Below are 15,882 nucleotides of genomic sequence, written 5' to 3' on the forward strand. Positions count from 1 at the left end.
GAGGTGCTCCTGGGTGGCTCAGTCGGATGGGCATCTGACTTCAACTCAGGTCACGATCTTGCGGTCTGTGAGTTCAAGTCCCGCATGGGGCCCTGTGCTGACAGCTCAGAACCCGGAGCCTGCTTCAGATTCTGTGTCTCCCTCTCTCTGCTCCTCCCCTGCTCACACTCTGTCTCTCTCTCAAAAATAAATAAACATTAAAAAATAATAAGGATTTGAGAGCTCAGGGTATCACTGAATTACAGAACTACTGAATTCTGACAATGTCACTGTCTGAAACCAACTTATTTTTCTTTTCCCTCTTTTTAAACCTTCTAGTATATCCAACATGATGCCATCAGAACCCTGACAAGCTGTTTTCTTGAAGACTGTTAGCTTAATACTCTTGATCCTATAAAGTCCAGTTTATTTACTATGCCCCCAATTTGATTCCAAACTTCCTAGGGCCTAGAATAAGATACCATGTAGGGGGCTTAACAACAGCAAGAAATACTTTACAGCATAATGGTTAAGAACATAAGCACTGCAGTCAGACATATCTAGGCTGGAGTCTACCACTTTCAAACTGTGTTTTATAACCCTTCTAAGCCTCAATTCCCTCATCAGGGATAATTAATGGATATATAGATTTAATCATCAAAGTGCTAAGCATGATGCCTGGCACATAATATTTATTCAGTAAATGAGAGTTATTACCCCAAGATTCCCATTGTCCATAAGAAACGTTGTGTGTAGCTCAAAACACCTCCACAGGTAATCTACTGTAACTCCAAAAATGTCCAGGTTTTACCAGTTCACATAGGACATGGAGTCACATTGGGGCACCTGGGTGGCTCAGTTGGTTAAGCGTCCAACTTTGGCTCAGGTCATGATCTCGCAGTTCATGAGTTCAAGCCCTGCATTGGGCTCTGTGCTGACACTTCAGAGCCTGCAGCCTGCTTCAGATTCTGTGTCTTCCTCACTCTCTGCCCCTCCCTCGTTCATGCTCTGTCTCTCACTCTCTCTCAAAAATAAAGATTTAAAAAATTAAATTAAAAAAAAAAAAAAGAACATGGAGTCACATTAACAATATTCACCATGTTCTGCTGCCTCTTGACCTTCTAGTTCATATAGAAACTCCACTCCCGGGGCACCTAGATGGCTCAGTCAGTTATGTGTCCAACTCTTGATTTCAGCTCAGGTCATGATCTCGGGGTTGTGAGATCAAGCCCCACGTTATGCTCCACACTGAGCATGGAGTCTGCTTAAGATCCTCTCTCTCTGCCCCTCCCTGCTCACACACTCTTTCTAAAATTTAAAAAAAAAAAAAAAAAAAAAAAAAAAGTAAATAATAAGAATAAAATAAAGAATAAACAAAATAAAAAATAAACTCAACCCCTGCCAACTCTTCTCCCCCTTCCACCTATATATGCAAATTCTCCAGTAGTGACTGCATAAACAAGCCTTTTCCTTCCAGGTGATGTCCATATCGTTCTTTCCTCTGGCCTCTTTGGTGATGTTCGCAATCAAGAGCTCCACTATCTTCTAAAATGCACTGAGATTCCTCTTCACTATCTTCACAATTTCCTTAAAATGTGTTTAATTTTTTGGTTCTCCCTTTATAAAAAGGGCACCATACTGTATGTAACCTTTGGGGACTTTTCACTTAACTGTGCTAACCACACTGTTGTGTGTCATTGTGGCTCATTTCTTTTGGTTGCTGTACACCGTCCACACTCTTCTGATGATGGGGACCTGGACAGTTTCTAGGGTTAGGTTTTGCTATTGTGAAAGTACTATGAAGCATATGCTTGTTCATATTTTCTGTTTTACACATGTAAGACACAACTATTTATTGTGGTCATTTTTGAAGGATTGAGATTATGAAAAAAAATCAGTTCGACTGACTTGGACAGCATTTCATTCTATTTTATTATATAAAATGTAGAAAGTGTTAACTAAGAAAAAACAGGGAAGGGACTTAACAGAAAGTTTAGGATCTTCTTAGGAAAGCAATGATTGCTGAAGGATGCCCTTTGCTCCAGCCATGATGAGCAACTGTCTTCTTGGCAATTCACAGCAAAGTTCCAGGGACCTATAACCTCAGATTCCTCCCACTCACCCCTGAAACTTGGTCTTGACTTGAGTGGTTAGAGTTTGAGAAAATATGAAAAGAACCAAAATAAGAATATTCTCCATGAAAGCTAAGTTCAAAAATTGGTCCTCTTTTCCTCTGCTGAGTACATTAGAAGCAGGGAGGCTGAAAGTTCCTGAAGGCATGCCCTTCTGTTCATTTCACTTTTTTGGCTAGGGGCTCTAGAATGGAGCTGGGCACCCCACCACCCCTCCTCCATTCACAGATATCTGCATAGTTGCATGTCCGGCACTTCCAAGCCTCCTCCACATCAACCCCTTGAGGCTCTCGGTGGCCCATCCAGTAGGCCATATAGTGCTGCACCTTGCCTCTCACCTCCTTCTCTTCAAAGGCCACAATCTCTGTACCCAGCACTGTGGCAGTCTCTTGGTGGATGTACTCAATCTTTAGGATATCAATAACTGGGAGGTCAGACAGTGTTAGAGACAAGAAGACTAGCTCCATGAGGTCACCCAAGGACTTTACAGAGAAGCCTCCCTGCCGGGCATGCCTCAGCACTGAAGGTCCCAGTGGCTTGTCTGGACACAATTTTGTGTGGTGGATTAGGCTAGCACTGGTCACTTTCCCTTGAACCATGGCATCAAAGATATATTTGTATAGGCTGATTTGAAAACAGTCTTTTTTCTTCTGAGCTTCCAAAGGGAGCATAGGGCGCCTGCGTGTCTTAAGTTCAGCCAGTTCCAGTTCCCCCTTGGGGGTATAGTGCAGCTCATCAATTACTCCAACAAGCAGCACACCCTCCACTTCTCCAAACACTGGAAACTCTCTGATGCGTCCTTCTGACTGCAGGACAGGAATCATTGATAATATATTCAAAAACTTAACTGCCCAAGCATCTTCTTTAGTGGTGGTGGGGACAGTCACAAGATCATGAACTTCTAGTTCTCTAGCTAGGTGGATGCTGGCACCGGTGTCCAAAACAGCTGCCTTCTCAGGAGCCAAGAAACCAGGAAGCTCCTTCCCATATACCATTTGCTGTTCACACCAGTCTTGAGTAGACAAGTCAGTGACATACAAATGTTTAAGGTGGAATCGCTCCATAGGTGATGAGACATCCAATCCTCTTTTCCATTTTGGTAAGCTTGTGAGCTTGTCATCCTTCCCGGGGAGTTCAGAAGAAGGACCAGGCTTGCTAAGTGATGCACTTGACTCCTGAGTATCTTCCAGGTCCAGATACTCTAGCAACTCTGAGTCACTCAAGTCTGAGAACCCTGAGGCCTCTACTGACCCCATCTCCTCTTCCCCATTCTCTGCCATGGCACAAGGCCCTGCAATATCATGTTAAAGAAATGTATTATCCAAATAACAAATTTATCCAAAGCACTTTCAAATTCTAATAAGGTAAAAGGAATCACGACTATTTATTTACATTCTTTAAGAAGCCTAGCTATTTACGACCAACTAGTAACACAACAGAATTGCATTGGCCTCGATTTCTTCATTTAAAAGGAGATTTGAGGTTTGCTTTTTCTGCTTCAAAGTTCTACTGACTTGGAATATTATTTCATTATTTAGAAATGTATAGGTCTTTGTAAATGTTGGAGCAATGTTGGTAAAAACATGGCCACTTTTATGATTCTTCTAATACAAAATCCTTGACTAAGAAAATGAAACTCAATTACAAACTATTCCTTGAGAAAAATCAGTTCTACGATGACTGTTTTACAATGTAGTTTTCAGGAACATAGTATAGCAAAATTCAAAGACTAACTATAGACAAATACCAATAGATCTGCTCATACACAAAGTAATAGCATACAGCGTGCCCAGGTAGCTTGGTCAGTTGGGCATCTGGCTCTTGGTTTCAGCTCAGGTCATGATCTTACGGTTTGTGGGTTCGGGCCCCATGTCAGGCTCCGCACGGAGCCTACTTGGAATTCTCTCTCTCCCTTTCTCTCTCTGCCCCTCCCCTGCTATCACTTTCCCAAAATAAATAAACTTATAAAAAAAGGTAATAGCATGAAGTCATGAGAGTGGACGTTCACAGCAACATGTGGAAATCAGTTGCTTTCAAGATTTGAAATATACTAAGGAAATGGCAAGGAGGAAAAGCTCTTGGTGGGTTTTACTTTATCCTTACTGACTTTATAAATTATCCTAACAGAAATTGGTGTTTCCCACTAAGTTTATTTTTTCTCTCCACAAGAAATTAGCTTATGATGGAAAATATCTGTCAATAAGCACTAATAAAATACTACAGTATTTGCTATAATATTGAATATTGTGCAGTTATTGAGTGCTAGACATTGAGCCAAGTGCTTCACATCCAATATCTCACTACTCTACTGTGGGACAGGTACTCTTTTTTTTTTTTTTTTTTTTTTTTAATTTTTACTACAAAAAAAATTCACACAAAGAAATAGAACAATGAACATCTATATATATACACAACACCTAGATAAACAACTGTTGACATGCTGCTGTATTTGCATTTTTCATGTGTGCATTTTTGGCTATTTTAAAGTAAACTATAGATCTAACACTTCAGATATAAATGCTTCAGCATTCATTTCCAGATAAAGACATTCTCCTACATTAACTACATTACTGTTATCACAACTAACAAAATCAATAATTCCCTAATACTCCCCTCCTTATTCAAATTTCCCCAGCGGCCCTAAAATGTCTTAAATAGCTTTTCTTTAAATCAGGAAACAAAGACCACACGTTATGTTTGATTTGTTTTGTCTCTCAAACATTTTTAATCCTAAGAAACTAGGCAAACTATTTTGTAAAGATACTCTTTTTAAGCCTTCTTCCTAATCTCACATATCTAACCTAGCATAGGTTAGAAACAAAACAAAACAAGGTATGACCAGTCCACCAGTATTGGACTTTGGGTGCCAGGAAAATAATCTGACACAGAATTTAAACTGATTGAGGTAACTATGAACTAAATTTCCTCTTTGCTATTAAGCAATGAAGAAACTGAATGCACCAAATTCCATATTAAAAACTTAAGAACTGATATATTGAAAATGGTATTAATATTTGCTATGGTTGTACTTAACTCATTTTTAAATAGTCTAAATGTCCCTAATGAAAGAAAACATATACAGCTGGCAGAGAAGTTATTTGCAATGAACAAAAGTAATGCAATGCTAAGATTTCTGCTTATATCCTATAAAGTTATTGTTTTAGAGGATACTTCAATAGTAATAAAACACAGAAGACGCACATTTACCTAAGTGTCTCAAATTATAAATGTGCCTTGGATGATGACAGTTTCAAAATGAGTAATGTTATTTGGACCATGAAGTCCCTGAAAGTTGGAAAGAATCTTCATCTTCTGTCAAGAAAATGAAGTTAAATGGCAATTAACATGTACACTTTGGGTGTTTTTCCCCGCTGGGGGAGGGCACTAAATCTAAATCTAAATCAACTGACCTTGAAAACATTTTATTTCAAATATATAGATCTGGGCTGGCCAATATGTAGCCACCAGCCACATACAGTTACTTAAATTTAAATTAACTAAAATAAAATAAAATTTAAAACTCAATTTCTCTGCTGCATTAGGCACATTTCCAGTAATTAGTAGCTATATGTGGCTAGGGGGTATCACATTATAAGGCAAAGACATAGAACATTCCTCTGACTATAGAAATGTTCTTTTTGGACAGTAGTGATTTAGATTATTCTATGTGTCTGTACTAACTCCCTGGGGTGGGGGGGGGGGGGGGGGGGAGAGAAGGAGAGGCAGAGAGAGAGTAAGCTCCTGAAAGTTATGAACTTTGTTACTCGTTTTACATACTGAGAATAGGGTAGCCCTGAACAGGTTAAGCAAAATGTTCTGTAGAGAAGAAACAAAAAGGAGGCATTCTCTGTGAAACTGTTCATCTAAAGGAAGAAAACAATACACTGGGGATGAGCAAATTAGACTCAGATGTGTTGCCTGGACTTTCCTGCACAGAAAAATTCCAGCCAAGGGCATAATACAGCACATTGTCTCCGAATGCAGTTTGTATTTTTCTGACATGAGATGATTTCACATGGTTCACATGAGATGATTTCAAACGATTTCAACATTTTTAGACACATCTTAGCATATAAAGCTATATTCAAATGCATAAATCCAATGCATCATTTCATGGAGAGTGTTTCTTAGGACAAGTGTGGTCTTTAAATAAATGAAATTAAAAAATTTTAAACATGAAAATAACAACACAGGTAGTACACAGGAATGGCAACAATCCTCAGGTGGTAAATGAATGTAATGTTTGGGAAATACCAGCATAGTGTCAAGAGTCTGGGGGTCGTGGGGATCTAGATTCTAAACCTAATCCTGACTAGGTCAGTAGTATTCAGTAATATGCCACTTGCCTTATGAGTGCTCTTGAGCAAGTTCTTCATTTTCCTGATGCTACTGACACAGTATCCCCTCCAACTGTCCTCAGCTACTCAAAACAGTGATAAAACAAAACAAACATACTAGCATTCAACAAATGTGGATCTCCTTCCCCTACCCAAGGAAGAGACGGGATAGCATTTCTATTCCTTTTGACAAATTGAGTTTAAACTTTAGGAGAGAAGAAACTTCTACTCCCCTGGGACTTGGCTGATCTTTCCCCTTACCAGGAAGTGCAGAATGCTGAAATGACAGGGGTCGGGGAGGAGAAAGGAGCTCTGAAAAACCAGGTCTGCACTGAAGAATCCAGATTAGCAACTCTGTGCCTTGCTGTGGTAGAATGGGGACTTTTCCTTTCTCACCTGTCCAGTCCCTCACATTGTGGCATTTCCTCCTCTCTGATCCACACTGCACAGGCTGTTGTCCATCCCAGAAGCTAGGTAACGCTTGCCTCTCTCCTGGATCAAATCCTCCAAGACTTCTTCGTTTTCTCCACACTCCGGATGTAGTTACTTAATTCAATCCTCGCTCCCTGCAAACAAGAGAATCAAAAATAGCCAAAGTCCCCCAGGAGCTCCAAGACCAGTTCCCTCTTCCAGCCCCAAACCTCAGCCCAGGTGCTGAGCAAAGACCCCAGGTGAGAGGTTTTTCTTCTCTAATGGGTTCCTGCTGCCTGTGGCACTGCCACTACCTTCACCCTCTACGTTCTGACTTGTGCGGTGCAGCCCGGACTTGTGGGCTCCGACAGCGCTTGCCTTCAGCCAGGACCTTTCCACCGGCCCCAGCCCACTGTCGCCCCAGCAATTCCAAGCCCGTCCTAAAGTTTACTGAGCACTCCCTACAATGGCTTGGAGGAGCCGGAAATGACAGCAAGGGGTCGCCGGCCTCGGGAAGAGGTCCCAGCGGACCTCCACGAACGGGCCAGAACCCACAGGAGTCCGGCCTGCGAAGGCAGACACGACAAGCCGCTGCCCGGGGGCCGCTCCCGCCCGGGGATCGCGGCAACCGCGGGAACAGACCCCAGGGCTCCACACCGCAGCCGCTCAGCCACCCATTCGCCGGCCTGATCCTAACCTTGGCTACTCCTCCGAAACCCGGGCTCTCCCCGGCTCCGCCGCGGCCTCGTTACTGCTCCCGGGCTCCACCGCGGACCTGCAGGGGGAGCTTGAGCACAAAGCTCTCCGCTACGGGGTGGTGCGCACTGACGCGGCTGGAGCGCTGGCCCAGAATGCCCAGCGGCCGCCCGAGGCCCGCCCCCTCCCAGAGGCCGCGGCGGCGCAGCACGCTTCTCGAGTCCACTGCGGGGCGGACTCCCTCTAGCGGCGGGGCGAGCAGGGCGCTAAAGGCGAGCGGCAGCCTTTGGGCGGGCTGTCCCCGCGGACGGCTGGCTGTGCGTGTGGCTTATCTCCGGACGGAACTGCGCTGTCACCTGTCCCAGAAGCTCTCACTGCGGCCCCTCCAAGCGGGGGTCCGGGAGCGTCGTGGGCGCGTCCCTGTCCCCGGTGCACCCGCTGCGTCTTGGCTTTGCCTCTTTTGGACTCCGCACCCGCTCTGCCCCTCGCGCCAGCTTTCCCAGCTGAGAACAACCACAAACTCCCTTTGCAAAGATGCTGGCGCCCGTCTTAGCCTTTTTATTGGGAAGTATAACAGCTCTATTCTGAAATAGGAAACAAAGGCAAATAAAAGTATTGAAAAGATAGGTCACCGTTAGATCAAAAGCAGAAAAGTGACAAGCCCTTTTCAAATACACTCCCATGCCTCCTTCCCGAGGAAACTACTAGCCTGATTTTTATGACAGTCACTTCCTTGCTTTTCTTTATGTTTTTATCACATACGAGACACTTGATTTACGATTAAGGTAGCATCGCATAGCAACGGAGAAAAGATGGTCTTTCAATGAAGGTTCTGTGACCGCAGGGTATCCTTATGAAAAAAATCTATAAAATGATACCTCTTATCTCACTTCCTCACAAAAATCAATTCCAGGAGTATTAAAGTCCTAAATGTGAAAAGCTAAACTATAAAGCTTTTAGAATATAATACAGTATTGTTTGGACTTCAAAATAGGGAAAAGATTTCTTTTTTTTAATTTTTTGAATGTTTTATTTTTATTTTGAGACAGAGCGCAAGTTGGGGAGGAGCAGAGAGAGAGAGAGAGGGAGACACAGAATCCAAAGCATGTTCCAGGCTCTGAGCTGTCAACACAAAGCTGGACTTGGGACTGGAACCCACTAACCACAAGATCATGACCTGAGCCAAAGTCCCACACAACCAACTGAGCCACCCAGGCGCCCCAGGATCTCTTAAAAGTAAAATAGAAAATACTAGAAAGGATAATTAGGGAAATTAAATGTGACTTGTATATTAGATAATAGTATCTATCAATTATAAGCATCTTGGTATGATAGTGATTTTGTGGTTGGGTAGGAAAACATCCTTGATCTAAGAAATATGAAAGTTGAGAGAAATCTTTTTAATTAAGTGAAATGAGTAGGTGTTGCTGGACTGAGGCTGGAGGTTTCTGCCTCCTCCCCACTATAACCTTCTGTAGCCAAAATGTAACTTCCAATGCCAGGCAAGCCTTTTTGCAACCCTTTCCCACATGCACCTATCTTCAAATGAAGTTTGGGGGAGGGGTGATGCAGAGGGGAGTGAAACGGAAGAGATTCCCAAGACAGTAGGACCATGTTACCCAAAGCTTTCATTCTCAACACTGAGGGACTCAAATTTAACAATGCCATGCCCTTTCCCCAAAAGGCTATCCTAAGAAGTGCGGGCATGTCATTACATATACATTGTATACACTGTATACAATGTATACGCTGTGTATACATTGTGTTCCTCACAGGTGCTAGAAGAGGCAAAATTTGTACCTCCCAACATAGCCCTGATTACAGTCTACCATGTAAGAGTCTATAGGATAAAAGTGTTTATCTGTATGATTACTCTCTAGAGCTGCACTGGCCAATGAAGTAACCACCAATCACATGCGGCTCTTGAGCGCTGGTAATGTGGCTAGTCCAAAATGAGATGACTTAATACCAGATTTTGAAAACTTAGTACCCCCCCAAATGAAAATAACACATTAATTTTTTATATTGGTTACATGTTGAACTTGTAATATTCTGGAAATATTGGGTTAAATGAATATATTATAAAATTAATTTTCCTTATTGCCTTTTATTGTATTACTGTGGCTGCCCAGAAAATTTTAAATTGCATATATGGATCACATTTGTGTTGTGGCTCACATTATATTTCTCTTGGACAGCACTCCTCTAGGGCATCAGAGTCTAAGGGCAGGGAATTTATTTTGCTCAAGTTTGTGTTCCTCACAGGTGCTAGAACAATAATTGACAGAATTTTTATATGTTCAAGAGAAGCCCACTGGCAATATTCTGTATTTGAGAATCTTTTCTTCCACATATTAAGATCAGCCTCTCAAAAAACAAAACAAAACAAAAAAGATCAGCCTCTCTTCAGCCAAACACCTATTTCTGATCATTGAAAAGGGCATTGCTTACTTGGAGAAAGCCAGAGGAGATAGCCCTAAGGAAGTTGAGGGAGTTGGAAATGAGCCAAGGATATAAGACTGAGGCCTTTTTCTAAACACAGGCAGCTTCAGATGTAGGACATTTGAAGACTTCAATCAATTAGAGTTTATTCATTTTTAAGAGATTCAAAAACCAGGGGCTCTACCTTCAGGTGAGGCTTGATCCAGGGTCAAATAGTGTGATGGGATTTAAATTTTCTGTTCATTTCTTGGATCAGTTTCCTCTGTGTTTGCTCATTTCTAAGCAACCTCCCTCCTTTTATACTGCCGGTAGCTTCCAGGGATATAGCCTTCCAGATTTGTATCTAGTGGGGAAAAAGGAAGTCTATTTCCCTAATACCTCAAAAACAAATCCAAAAATTCTCCCTTCTTCCTGATTAATCCAACTGGGGTTATAACTTGTCTTAGCCAGAGTCTTCCAGAAAACAGAGCCTAAAGCAAAGATTAGATGTTTTTTTTTTTTCTTTTTCTTTTTGAAAGTGCAAACCCATGGTAGCAAGGATAAGAAAAGAAAGTTAAGCAAGCAACAACTTGAAGCAAATTGAAGTGGTGCACTATTTTATGGATATTGTTTCATGTTGACCCCATAGTCTTACACACTGATTCCAGAATAATATTATAAAGTTAAAACCCCATGGTGTCATTCTCTGATTAAAAAAAAAATCCTTGAATATAAAGCCTATCACTTTATTTAGTAAATTCAGCCAAGAATTCCAAGTGCTCCTCCAAGAAGACATAATTTTGTATAGTAGTCCCTGATGACGTGACACAAGTCACATCTGGGAGGATGGGGAGCTAACTGAACAAAGAAATTAGGCAGAAGGAAGAAAAATAGCACAGCTGAGGACCAGAAACCATGCAATAGTATGGAACATTTGCAGGACCATGAGATCCTTATGGCTGGAGCAAAGTATGCTTGAGGGGAAATTTGGAAGACGCTGCCAGAAAAATAGGCACTGCTCTATACCAAGTGTTCTGTATTAAGAAGAATACAGAAGATGAAGTTTATCTTCAAGTCATGAGAACCCATTGGGGGATTTTAAGCCATGTAATTAGATTAATTTCGACTGAATATGTTTTAGAATGATCATGTTAGCAGCAGTGGGGAATATAGAAAGATGAGTCCAAGTCTGGAGGTGAGGCAGAACTCCGGGAAGGTTATCACTTCTTGGATCTGCTCTGAGATGGTTGCCAACAAATCAGAAAGCTTACTGCCTGCTGGCTGCCGGCATGGAGAGGCTGTAACCAAGAGTTTGCTCCAACTTCAGAACTGTGTGGACCATCTCCTCATGTTTTTGCACATCTCTCTCAATCTCTTTACTGATCTTCAGGCACTCTGCCACAGGAGCGGTAAGCAGTGAGTCAAATGTTTGCACATATGGAGCACTGTCTCCATAACCACAGTGCATGTCAGAGGCATGAGATACTGCCTCCAGGCGGCCCACTGCCCTCTCCAATCTTTCTACCAGATTTTGCATGTCAGCCATAACGGACGACCTGCTGAAAGAAACCAAATGTCACTTAAAAAAAGTTTTTTTAATTTGTTTTGAGAGTGTGTGCAGCACGAGTGGGGGAGGGGCAGAGAGAGAGGGAGAAAGAAAATCCCAAGCAGGCTCAGTACTGTCAGCACATGAAGCCGAGGCAGGGCTCAATCTCATGTACTGTGAGATCATGACCTGAACTGAAATTAAGAGTTGGATGCTTAACCAACTGAGCCACCCAGGGGCCCCCAAATGTCACTTGTTTTAATAGCACATAGCTCTAATAGTTTAGTGGAAGCAAGCATTGAGAGAAAAGTGTAAGATTTAATCCCAGCTTCTTTTGGAGCTTGGATTAATACCATTTTTTTTTTTTTCCCAGAATGAATTCCCAGTCCCTGAGCAGTTGAAGACCCTATGGAACGGGCAGAAGTTGGTCACCACAGTGACAGAAATTGCTGGATAAGCGAAGTGCCACTGGGTTCTTTGCCCTCTCCCTTACACCGTGGGATAAATCTGTATCAAGATGGTTCTTTTCTAGATTTCCTCTACCTTTCTGCTCTTAAACCGCTTCTCTGCTCTGAGAAGCACAGCTACCTGCCTTCACTGAAATATACCTCAGGCTGAGATTTGGGTGGGAGAGCAGGTCAGTTGATCTTCTGCGGGAAGGTGCGGCTTTTCCCTGTCAGCTCAACCACACCACCAGTCCATTCTTAAGGAACTGCACACCAGGACTGCTGTGTTTTAGCTTTCAGCCTTTGGGGGTTATTTGACCAACAAACAGTCATTGGGGAAGAATAAAGCGGTCCCCAGGAAGCAACAGATCAGAATGTTCACACAAGTTCATCTTTTTCTAACAATGCCCACGAAGGTAGCAGAGGCTGGTGTGATTCTAGCTGGTTCTTCTAACCAAACTAACTTTTCACTGTTGACAGGCGAGGCAGGGGTCGCGCTGGACCAAAGGCTGAAGCCTGGCCATCTAGCATTCCGAGCAAAATTGATTCCTGTAGGCATTCCTTTTATTCTGCATTCCATCCTGGGTCTGCCTGAACCTGAGAGAGTAGGTTGTCCTGTATCGGCCGCTGGGCAGAGCCCTGCACCCAGGCCAGTTAAAGGAGTCTTGGACCCTTTCTCTCACTGGGATCCCTGCCCAGCACCTTCCTACAGAGACGACTTAAACAAAAACAAAACAAGACAAAACAAACAAACAAGGAAACTACACCATTCCAAGGAATCTGGAATTCCTTCCTTCTTCCATGCTAGGTGCCTGCCCTCCGTCTTCACTGCCTCCTTTGCCCTGTCATGCCCAACTGCTTTTGGTTTCTGTCCAGGCACCTGAACAAAGGACTAAAATCTCCACTGCAGCCTGGTTTTAGGTCTTGTGTAAGAATCTTGCACAGCATTGCTAATGTAAATTACAGTTTTTCTCTCTAGGACACTTACCAAAATATGCAACTTTTTTTGGTGGGAAGAGAGATTGTCCTGTGACTTCTACCCATTTCCTGAGGCCCGTGGAAATAAACCTTTATGCACTTAAAGTTATACAGAAAATAGAATAAAATTAATACCAAACTTGAAAAAAAAAAAAAAAAGAGTCCAGATTAGATATAGAAATACCAGTTGGAACCCTATTTAGGACGTGCTAACAGTCTAATTAGAGAGCTGACGAAGGAAATACAGAGGAAGATATAGAGTGAACAGATCCCAAATAGGATATATAGGACTTGGTGACTGGGGGAAGGTGATGGATGAGAAGAGGAAGTCTAAACTGGAGAATTGGGTGGAGGGTGGTACTATTTACTGTATTAAGGACACAGATTTTATTGAAAAGATTGAGTTGGGTTTTGGACATACTTTGAGAGGACTGTAGTATATGCAAATAGAGATATTAAGCACAATGTTGAATATAATGTTCTAGAGCTCAAGAGAGACTCCTAAGATATAGATGCAGATTTAAAAAGTGTTGAGAGGTTAACAAGATCAGTTAAACAAACTGTGTAGCTTGAGAAAACAACATGGCTAAGGACACAGTCCTGAGGCACAGCATTTACGTGATTAGCAGAGGAAGTGCCAGTAAGATAACCAGAATGAAGGAACAGGCAATGATAATAGGCAAAACCAATGGGTAAGCTCGAAAATCACAAAGGCCTTCTGAAGCAGTAGCAGATCTAAGAAGAAAAACTTGAAAAGAACAGCTTTGTGTAGCCATTAACGGCAGGTGCTTGGAAAACTAGGCTAAACCTGGAGAAAAAATGCTCAGAAACAACTCAAGTGAAGGACAGGAATAATCATAGAAGGGGACTCTCCATTTCTTCATCTACAAAGTGGCGAATTCTAAATAGGTGGATTCCTAGACCCTTTCCAGTTCTAAAATTCTGATCCTATGAGCTGGTGTTGAAGATTGAGCAGGATCTGGGGTGCCTGGGTGGCTCAGTCAGTCAAGCATCGGACTTCAGCTCAGGTCATAATCTCACAGCTCGTGAGTTTGAGCCCCACGTGGGGCTCTGTGCTGACAACCCAAAGCCTGGAGCCTGCTTCAGATTCTGTCTCTCCCTCTCTCTCTGCCCCTCCTCCCTTTGATCTCTCTCAAAAATAAACATTAAAAAATGTTTTTTAAAAAGAGTGGGTAGGATCTGGAGTTTCAAGAACAGTAACCCTTTCTGCTCTCTTGCCCCTCCAGCCACACAGCACCCTCCCCCTGCATTCACACCAACCACATGGTTCCCACAGTTCTCTTTCTACAATTGACTTTAGAGGTGCGTACCTCACTGGACTGGGCCAATGAGACCTTTCCCAGGATTTAAAGATTGGAAGTGAGAAAGACATTTGTCTTTTTATGTTTTTATTAGAGAGAGAGAGAGAGAGAGAGAGAGAGAGAGGAGGGGAGGGGCAGAGAGAGGGGGAGACAGAATCTGAAGCAGGCTCCAGGCTCCGAGATGTCAGCACAGAGCCTGATGTGGGGCTTGAACCCACGAACCGTGAGATCATGACCTGAGCTGAAGTCGGACGCCCAACCGACTGAGCCACCCAGCCAGGCGCCCCAGGAAAGTCATTTTTTTTCCTTTTTTCTGGGTGACGGAAAGAATATATGTGAAATCTGGAGCTGATGGTAACTGATTTGTAATGAGGTGCTAAAAAACAAACAAACAAACAAACAAACAAAAAACAACAACGAAGACACAAGCAAAGGTGAGAGATGGAGAGAAAGCTGCCTGGGTTTTCTAAAGTGCTTCAGGTCCTAAGCCGAGTCTGCTGTTTGAATGTATTGCAACCCATGAATTACAGGATACCCCAATATCCCTCTAATAACACCCCCACATTGAGGCTTAAAAAGCCCCAACTGATTTGTTATTTGACCAAAGAGTCTCAACTAATCTACTGTGTTTAGACAGAGCCCATATAGGAAGGAGGAAAATGGGACATGGAACTATAAAGTAGCAATAGCTATAATGGAAAATCTAAGTGCCAGGCTTTGGTTTATAACCTTAGTGGATGGAGGTGAGGGTAAATCGATTAACATTTCACAGAATTACTCACTAAAACTTTAATAAACATTTACCAGATTGAAAAATGAGCATGTACAAAACCATGTGGCCCCGATCGTGGTGCTCAGCTTTCACAACATAAGCAATGTTAATTTTTTCATTGATCAATGCTTATTAGACAGTCATGCCCTACCTCTTTTCTCTCTTCCTCCATGTATTAACTATAACTTGCTAACTTAACCATCCGGTAAAATGCTGTGGTTGATCATCCATAGTACACCCTGCCATCTTAAGTCTCCTGACTCAATTATCAGTGTTCCTCCATTCCATCAGAGGGGTTGCGGCCAAGATTTGACTTACTAAGATAGGTGGGTTGGTCTCTTTAAAGGGACTCTCATTGATCAGGCAGCTCCAGCCTAGAGGTCAAGGACTGGAGCAGCTGGTGGAAAGAGGGCTTCTCCTTTTCCAGCTGAGATTTTGGTAGGCTTGGCTATTGTTCAGTAAGATGCAGACTCCTCTCTGGCTCCAGGAATGGCAAGCAGCGCTTCTTCTGGGGATGCAGCTCAGCTGGTACTTCCACACTAGTTATTGAGACAAATGGATACTTCTTTGATGACTAACAGGGCTGTGGGTCCAGGACATGCTTCAGCGTCAGGTGGCTCCTAGTCCTCTTGCTGGTGGGAAAGTAAATTGGCCCAACCTCTATGAAGGCCAGTTTGGCACTATCCATCATACAAGTGCACATACCCTCTAGTATAGAGACTCCAGTTCTTGGAATTTACCCTACACAAACACATGTGTAAGAAAGAAAAATGCGTAAGACTATTCATTGCAACAAAAGATTAGAAATCCAAAAGTCCATCATAGTGAACTGGCTAAATAAA

The 15,882-nt window shown here is 42.7% G+C and overlaps 2 protein-coding genes across 3 annotated transcripts in view; both read right to left on the reverse strand.

The window, feature by feature from the left end:
* The window catches only part of LOC109254863 (zinc finger protein 684), a 29,573-nt gene extending 22,625 nt beyond the window's left edge, over positions 1-6,948 (reverse strand). The window contains exon 1 of the mRNA XM_019429125.2: positions 6,845-6,948. The gene's annotated coding sequence lies outside the window, so the exon portion shown is untranslated. The remainder of the gene's footprint in view (positions 1-6,844) is intronic.
* Positions 1,888-7,589, reverse strand: EXO5 (exonuclease 5). Of its 2 annotated transcripts, XM_019429130.2 has the most exons (3): positions 7,557-7,589; positions 6,934-7,014; positions 1,888-3,402 (listed from the first exon to the last, which is right to left on the reverse strand). In XM_019429130.2, the coding sequence occupies exon 3, from the start codon at positions 3,389-3,391 to the stop codon at positions 2,270-2,272; it is 1,122 nt and encodes a 373-aa protein (XP_019284675.2). In that variant the 5' UTR covers positions 3,392-3,402; positions 6,934-7,014; positions 7,557-7,589; the 3' UTR covers positions 1,888-2,269. The 2 variants fall into 2 exon arrangements, with proteins under 2 accessions (XP_019284675.2, XP_019284674.2); XM_019429129.2 differs by lacking the exon at positions 7,557-7,589 and having other exon boundaries at positions 6,845-6,952.
* Between the last annotated feature and the right edge of the window lie 8,293 nt (positions 7,590-15,882).

Source organism: Panthera pardus, unplaced genomic scaffold (genome assembly GCF_024362965.1).
Source record: "Panthera pardus isolate Hobbes unplaced genomic scaffold, ASM2436296v1 HiC_scaffold_11, whole genome shotgun sequence".
Classification (NCBI taxonomy): domain Eukaryota; kingdom Metazoa; phylum Chordata; class Mammalia; order Carnivora; family Felidae; genus Panthera; species Panthera pardus.

What these genes read in the sequence shown, in the direction of transcription:
- EXO5 (XM_019429130.2), bottom strand. Translation starts at nt 3,391, where the DNA reads ATGGCAGAGAATGGGGAAGAGGAGATGGGGTCAGTAGAGGCCTCAGGG.